This window comes from Haplochromis burtoni, unplaced genomic scaffold, assembly GCF_018398535.1.
Source record: "Haplochromis burtoni strain Fernald_Lab_line unplaced genomic scaffold, NCSU_Asbu1 Contig_301, whole genome shotgun sequence".
Lineage (NCBI taxonomy): Eukaryota > Metazoa > Chordata > Actinopteri > Cichliformes > Cichlidae > Haplochromis > Haplochromis burtoni.
In genome coordinates, this window is record NW_024582662.1 from 526,453 (window position 1) to 534,537 (window position 8,085).

General features: G+C 39.9%; 1 protein-coding gene across 1 annotated transcript in view; it reads right to left on the reverse strand.

The window, feature by feature from the left end:
* Positions 1-4,993, reverse strand: part of fam20cl (family with sequence similarity 20 member C, like) — a 12,387-nt gene extending 7,394 nt beyond the window's left edge. Inside the window, exons 1-3 of the mRNA XM_005949330.2 lie at positions 4,908-4,993; positions 2,300-2,833; positions 914-1,092 (exon numbers count right to left, since the gene is read on the reverse strand). Coding sequence (XP_005949392.1) covers positions 914-1,092; positions 2,300-2,832 — 712 coding nt within the window. The 5' untranslated portion in view covers position 2,833; positions 4,908-4,993. The remainder of the gene's footprint in view (positions 1-913; positions 1,093-2,299; positions 2,834-4,907) is intronic.
* Between the last annotated feature and the right edge of the window lie 3,092 nt (positions 4,994-8,085).

Sequence of the window (8,085 nt, forward strand, 5' to 3'; positions counted from 1 at the left end):
GAAACCTATACTGACAGGTTGAGATGTCTGAATATCTGAATAGCTTCTATACACTGGCCTTCTGTTTTTAATTCTACTTGCATGTTATTCCATAGTTTGTTTGTTCCAGAGCATGTATGCAGTTCTTCTGGGGGCTGTAAGAAATCTATATACCTTCACACATCCACCTTTCTCATCCTCTCACTTTGTGTCCACAAGGAGTTCTGAGTTATATAACAGTATACCTAATCATCCTGGGTTTGCGCTTTAATTCTCTCTAAATGTGTTTTGTCGTTTTATTTGCATACATCAGTTTGTGCCTTTATCATCCCATATATGTGTCTTGTTTCCCCAAAGACAATGCTCATTGCTGTAAATATGAGCTTTGGCACACTTTATTCGATTCACTCAGTGAATACTCAGTCTTGCCTACGGCTCTCTTACAGATTAGCTCGTTTGTAATAACGGATCAGTTAAAATGAGAAAGCAGCAGGGTTGTGACTTTGTAGCTGCTAAGAGGAATCCAAATGAACATAAAGAAGAATTTACCACAAGTTCAAAACGCAAGGTAATGAAAAGCTCATTTTTTAAGTAAAGAAAACTTGCTGTATCAAACTATGCAGTCCTTAGAAGTCCCTCTTTTGGTCACCCTAAAAGCAGTACAGATTACAGACGGATGTTTTGGCAGAATATTTATGAAGGACTATGGCCTGAGCAGGTTTCCTAATTGACTGTCCTCATCGTGGCATTGCAAAACAACCTAAGTCTCATTTCAGGATGTAGTTTGTGGGAGTAGCAAGATAAAAAGGAGGTTCATTAAGAAAATTGTACCTGCCCCCCTTCCTCTGATCTTTCTGGCACATTTCCCAGGCCCTGTTCTTTCCTTCCAGTCTCTTTGGCCTTTTAACCCTGCCTACCTCCCTTATGTGCTCACCTGAGCCAAGGATACGCTGTGTTGCCAAATAGTGAGTCAGCTGAGCTAGGTTGGGGTCTTTCCTGTTGTACAGCTCCCAGCGAGAGATGCCCAGGTGGAACCGCAGCCAGGGAGGGTGGGTCTCCACATCAGTTGTCCATGTGACTTTGTCATAGCCTTCCTCGTGACTGTTGCTTTGCCTTCAGGAGAGTATGTAGACATAATACTATAACACCTGCAGAACTGTTTAGTCATGAACAGAAATTCAGATATGAAACAAACTGCAGTTTTAAAATAAGTTAAAAGTCTAAACACACCAATTCTGTGGAAAGTTGAGCAACACAGTGATATAAAAAAAAGAGCTTCCATTGCATAATATTCATTTGGCAGCATGAAGTGACACAAGCCTCATGGCGAGGAAATAATGGGATGCTGCATTCCTTTAATAGTTATTTCTAAGCATGAAAGTGTGTTTCAAAAGTAATTTGTTGTATAGTCTATTCCAATTTAAAGACAGTCATGTTTCTGTGGCAGAGTGAAACTATATACCCACCGTATGCTAACATGCTTATAGAACAAAATCATGTGAAATAGAAAAGTACATCCTCTTTCAATTCTAAGGTTTTACATATCAGGATTTATTGAATAAACATGAATTCCTTACCAGGTTCTACAACTATTTAAACTTGACATTAACAACAACATCATGCGACACATTAAACCATGTGATTATTCATTAACAGCCTCGAGAATCACCTTCAGCTGTAATAACTTTAAGTAATTTGTGCTTGGGGTCATTGTCCTGTTGCATGACCCAGTTTTAGCCAAGCTTTAGCTGTTGGACAGATAACCTGATGTTTGACTCTTGAATACTTTGGTATACAGAAGGGTTCATGATCAAAACAGACTGCAAAACAAGCCCAGGATTATGAACTGATGACCAGTTAATAAAATGCATTTGATGGTAGAGGATAAGTAGCAGCACCGGGCTGCTATTTACCCTCTTAATTCTTAAAGTAGCAGCAAGTGTAAATTAATTTTTTTGTTAAAAAATAATGACATGGTGTCATATGTGGCATGGTGTTTGAGGTTGTATTTACTGCATTTTAAGCTCACTAAGAACCAGATTATTTTTATGGTGTCCTGTGTGTAAAACCTTAGAACTGAAAGAAAATGTACTTTCTATTTCCCATGATTTTAAAACATTAATTGTTTACTTTTAATCAGTTTGTATTAGCAGTTTAGTTTTGACTATCTAGCTAGAAAAACAGAAGAGCTAATCTTTTAGAAACCAGTGTTAATTATTCTAGGGGAGCTTCACAATGATGCAGAACGTAGGGCAGGTTATTTTCAAAGCCCTTCATGTTTCTATGTTATTAAAGTGTTTTTGACATCTTTTTTACTCACCACTCACTATCATCAGGGAAGATGTCTTCGTTCTCTTCTTCCTGACTTTCTGTATCCTTTGCATCTTCTTCTGTTTTCAGCCTCATTAGCCAATCATCTTGCTGCAGCTCTGGCTGTGGCAGATTGTAAAGCGGATGCTTGAACAGTGCCCCAAGCTTAGAAGGACCATCGACTTTCTGAATTATTTTTCCAACTCCAATCAGTTTCTTTGACTTCTCAGCGACCTCATTTAATGAGCCTCGGACTTTATGGTGTAACATGTTTGCAGTCGGTTTGTGACGCACTTCATCGTGGGGGCGCCTCTGCAGTTTGTTTGAGGAGGCAGCATCAGAAGCAGGAGACTGGGAGACAGACTCGTGATGTTGAGTATCTGTTCTGGGAATGGAGGAGGAAGAGGAAGAAGTGGGAAAAACACAGGCAGTCTGGAGGACTGAAAGGCAAAAAAATGCCAGAAGGACATGGAGACTGAGGGACAGACAAGCCAGTCCCAGATAGATGGAGCGAGTGGACTGACCCAGGTTCCGTCTAACCATGCTGGAAGATAAAAGGATAAAACAGACCAAGGAGGCCTGTCAGCATTTCAGACTTGCACATGATAAAATATTTCCTACATATTGCATAATACACAGACACCCAGATAAACAGCAGCATGTATTTCATGCTTACTTGTAAAAACAGACCTGCCATATACCAGATTTCATGGTAACATGCTGTAATGCAGCTGGACTAGGCAAACTGCCAGTGCTTGCAACATCTGTGTGCTGCTTTGTTTGGTAGGTATGAGATTTACAACTCAAAACAAAATGACAGCCTTGTGGTCCGTGTAGCAAGAGGGAAAGTTGGGTGATCATCATCTTCATTAAAATCTGTCATTTTGGAGCCACGAGGATGGTAAAATCCCAGCGGAATTGGGAAAATGTGATAGTTCCTCTAACCATCTGTTGTCAGTGCTTAATATGAGAGCCGCGTTGGAAGTCATTAAGCTCACTGAACGTCTGCGTGGTTGCTTCCAAATATGGCAAACTGACACCATTCAAAGTGTAGTAAATGTTTTTACAGCATCATGATCCGATACACTGCACATGGACATTTAAAGAAAATAAAAGAATTATAATCATAATGTCTCGAATTGTAAAAGGTTTCAACATGCTTTATTTATGACTTTTGCTTCTTTCATATTAAACATGATACTTGCTTCATTTATGGTAGATTCATATATTTATGCAGTATAAGAGTAAAGTAAAAGTAAGACAAATACACTCACTGGACACTATATTAGGTAACGGGTTGAGTCTCCTTTTGCATTCAGAACTACTTTAACTCTTCATTTCAACAAGATGCTGGAAACACTACTCAGAGATTTTGGTCCATATTAACATGGCAGAATCACAGAGATGCTGCAGATCGTAATCTCCAGTTTCACCAAATCCCAAAGGTTCTCTATTAGATTGAGATGTGGTGACTGTGGAGGCCACTTGAGTACAGTGAACTCAATGCCATGGCCAAGAAACCAGTTTGAAAGGATATGAGATATGGTGTGTTATCCTGCTGGAAGCAGCCAACAGAAGATGAGTAAACTGTAGTTATAAAAGGATGGACATGGTCAGCAACAACACTGAGGTAGGCTGTGAGATTTAAACTATGCTCAGCTGGTGTGAAGGAGCTCTAAGTGTGCCAACAAAATGTCTTCCAAAACCATTACACCACCACCACCACCCTGAACCATTGGTAGAAGGCAGGATGGATCCATGATTTCATGCTGTTAATATCAAATTCTGACCCCACCATCCATTCAATGAATAGTTTCAGTTTTTTAGACCATACTTTGTAAACACGACAGATGGTCATGTAGGTAAATCCCAGTACACAGCAGTTTCTGAAATACTCAGACCTTCCTGTCTGACACCAACAAACATGCCACGTTCAGAGTTACTTAAATGACCTTTCTCCCCATTCTGATGCTCAGTCAGAACTCCAGCAGGTTGTCTTGACCGTGTCTACATGCCTAAATGTGCTGAGTTGCTGCCATGTGATTGGTTGCATTTCCAAGCAGCTGAAACAGGTGTACCTAACAAAGCAGTTAGTGACTGTAAGTCATATAAAATGTAGAAACCAAAAGTATTTACTAAGTTTGTTCTTTTTTTCTGTTCGTGTTGATACTACCAGAATAATACTGAACTTTGAAAAATTCAGAAGCACAGTCACAGTCATCAAGATGCTGTTAGACATCTGCTTGGGTCTTCTAAGTTTAAACATAATTGAAATAATTGTGATATTAAGGAAAAGGGTGTGAAGCACATTTTACACACAGTAAATCTTTAAAAATCCCAGCAAACCCTAAACACAGCTTTTGTGAGGCCAGCTATTCATCCTACTTATTGTCACCAACAGTCCTTAATGCACAGCTCTTACTGCATTGTGTGATTGAAAAGGAAAACAGGTTGAGAGAGACATGCGTGCATGCGTTCACACAGCAGTAGTTAAGCATGAAGCTACCAGGCAATCATTTGCATAAAATTCTCAAAGAAAGAAAAGTTCACTAAGAAAATCAATATATTATTGATCAATTTGCTGCTTCTTTATGTGGAGCAGCAGACTGGAGACTTACATCTCTTTCCTGTCAAGACCTTTTTTCTTCCCACTCTCGCTCCGTTCCACTCCCCTGCATGTGTGGACTAGAAAGAATTTAGTAGTAATTTTCTGGTCCTGATCTTACCCAGTAGGACTGCATTTGTGTGTTTGTTTGCTGTCATGCGGTCACTGCGGCGCAAACAGAAAACTGGCGTGTTGCGGTGACCCGTGTCTCTGTGACCCAGAGTTACGATATTTTACTTTGGATCAATGCAGATTGCATAATTAAGTCAATGCTAAACACAAGTCCTGTTAGAAGTGGCTCCAAATCAGGATGTCACTATTTGTGATTGGTAGGTATCACCACGTATTCAAAAACTATGGATCCATTAGTTCTTCCATTGTAGCCCACCTTGCTTCTCTTTATATTTTCTTGTCTTCTCATAGGCCCTGACTTAAAATGAAAATCATTTTTGCCCCCTGGATTTGATTTTCAAGAGGACACTTGATGCAGTTTGTGGTTTGTGTTTGAGGAGATACATATATATATGTGTGTTTATATACATATACTCCAAGTGATGTCCAATGCAGCAGGCTAGATCCACTTTAGATTAGATTCTGGCAGCGCAGGTGCACACACCCACATAATGAATTGGTATTCTGAAAGAGCTCAGATTAAATCAAATATTCATTTTGTCTTCTTTCAACCTGCCTCTGTCCTTTATCATAAGCCATCCATCTTGTATTTCATTCCACGGCTTTAAAATCCTTTTCTCCGACTTTCAATATTCGGTGCCTTATGGGGATTGAAAAATTGTTCTCTCCTGCAATCTAATTAGCTAACGAAATGTTCCTATTAATTAGCTCACTTTGCTCTGAGAGACAATGTATTATTTATGTTGAGGCAGGTCCCAGTAGAACAGATTGATGTTTTCCAAGCCTGCGGCAGTATGCTGTGGCATTATAAGACGGTTCCTGTTGTTTCATTACTTGCAAACAACTCTTAAACGTCGCAAATCAGGTTACAGTTAAAACACACATGCATAAACACTAGCATGAAGAAAGGGAGAGAAAGAGAATAGATGACTAGTTACAGCTCTCATACTTTAAAATGCATGACGAATTTATTCCAATTACTCATCGTGATGATAATGTCTCTGCAGTCGTAAACTGGAATAATACTTGGATGTAATGTGGACTGGAGCCATTAAAGCTTTAATGATTCATGGCCTGATGTGCTAAAGTGCTGTGATGTTTCAATGCATTTTCAATGAAGCATAAAAGTAAAAGTGTGACGAGTGCATCAGAATCTATTTGGATGCATTTTCAGTGTTTGGAGGAGGCTTGTGCCGCACGCTGTATGAGGTTTTGCAGATTAGCAGGGAAACAAATGCTCTGTTTTATTTTTTGAGCTTAAAGGTTCCTCCAGTTCATCCAGAGGGAAACATTACTTATTATAATTCACGGCTTTTTTTGTAGTGCTTTTATTTATGTAGCACCAAATCACAACAACTGTCACCTCAAAATGCTTTATACTGTAAGGTAAAGACCCTACAATAATAGAGCAGAAACTCCAACAATCAAATGACCCCCTGTGAGAAAGCACTTGGCAACAGTGGGAAGGAAAAAACACCTTTTAATAGGAAGGAAGCTCCAGCAGAACCAGGAAGATGGGTTACAGCAGCAGAAGACCACACCTGCCACTCCTGTGAGCTAACAACTAAGACTACCATTCACATAGGTTTCACCAAATCTGGACAATAGATGATTGGAAAAATCCTGCTGTGATGAGTCTTGTTTTCTGCTGCAACAATCAGATGATGGGTTTTAGAATTGGACATAAACAACATAAAAGCATGAAACCATCCTGCCTTGTATCGATGGTCGTGTGGGGTAGGGGAAGGGAACTCCAGGCTTCGAGAGAAGGTGTCCGGTGTCCTGCAGGTTTTAGATGCGCCCTTGATCCATCACAGCTGATTTAAATGGCTAAATTACCTCCTCAACATGTCTTGAAGTTCTCCAGAGGCCTGCTAATGAACTAGTCCTGGGGTCAGCAACCTTTCACATCCAAAGAGCCATTTGGACCCAGTTTCCACGCAAACGAAAACACTGAGAGCCGCAAATACTTTTTGACATCTAAAATGAAGATAACACTGTATATATTGTTTGTTACCTTTATGCTTTGTGTGAACAACTAAGGTGTGTTGCTTATGAAATCCATGAAGTGCTATTGAGAAAATTACATTTTATTTATATAATTAACACATTTTGAACTCTTAAATAAATATAACAAAAGGAAAGACACCCAGCTGAACTAAAATGATCCATGTAGCAAACAAAAACTGTTATATCGCCTTTGGGCTTTTGGATCCTTGACCTGACCTGAACCTCTGCGCACAGCGTCTGCAAATCTGGGCTGTACGAAGTCACTTTCATCTTTACGCAGGACAGTAAGCTGTCATCGGTGAGGCGTGAACATAGTTCACGGTGGAGAACAGCTGCTGACATAATGTGGATCCGAAGGTCCATAATTGGCCTACCTGGGGTTGAAAGTCTTGATAAATGCATGGCGTTTTGGCGGGTACACCGGCTTCCAAGTGTGACGCTTATTTTGAGCGATGAAAAAATGATAGAATATAATTGTATTTTTATATTTCAATATCACAATAATCTTCCAATTTATAACTACAAGTTAAAAAAGAACTAACATAAATAAAATACACTTCAGCTAAATACTTCTAATTTATTTTCCCAAACCACGCGGAGCCGCGCTATAAGGACTAAAGAGCCGCAGGTTGCCAACCCCTGAACTAGTCATTTGATTCAGGTGTGCTGACCCAGGGTGATATCTAAAACCTGCAGGACACTGGCCCTCTCTCGAGGCCTGGAGTTCCCTACCCCTGGTGTGGGGGATACTTTCTTTGCACACTGTAGGCCCCTTAATACCAACTGAACATTGTTTAACTGTATCACTGTATACCTGATTATGCTTGCTGACCAAATCCTTTCCTTTATAACCACAGTGTACACATCTTCTGATAGCTGCTTCCAGCACGATAACACACTATGTCACGTATCTCAAAATATCCCAGCTGGATTCTAACTGTTTGATGCTATCATGTCAATATGGAGCAAAACCTTTGAAGAACTGCTTCCAGCACTTTATGTCGAATGCTTCCAACCCAGTATTAGCAGCAGCATGTAACGAGACATAG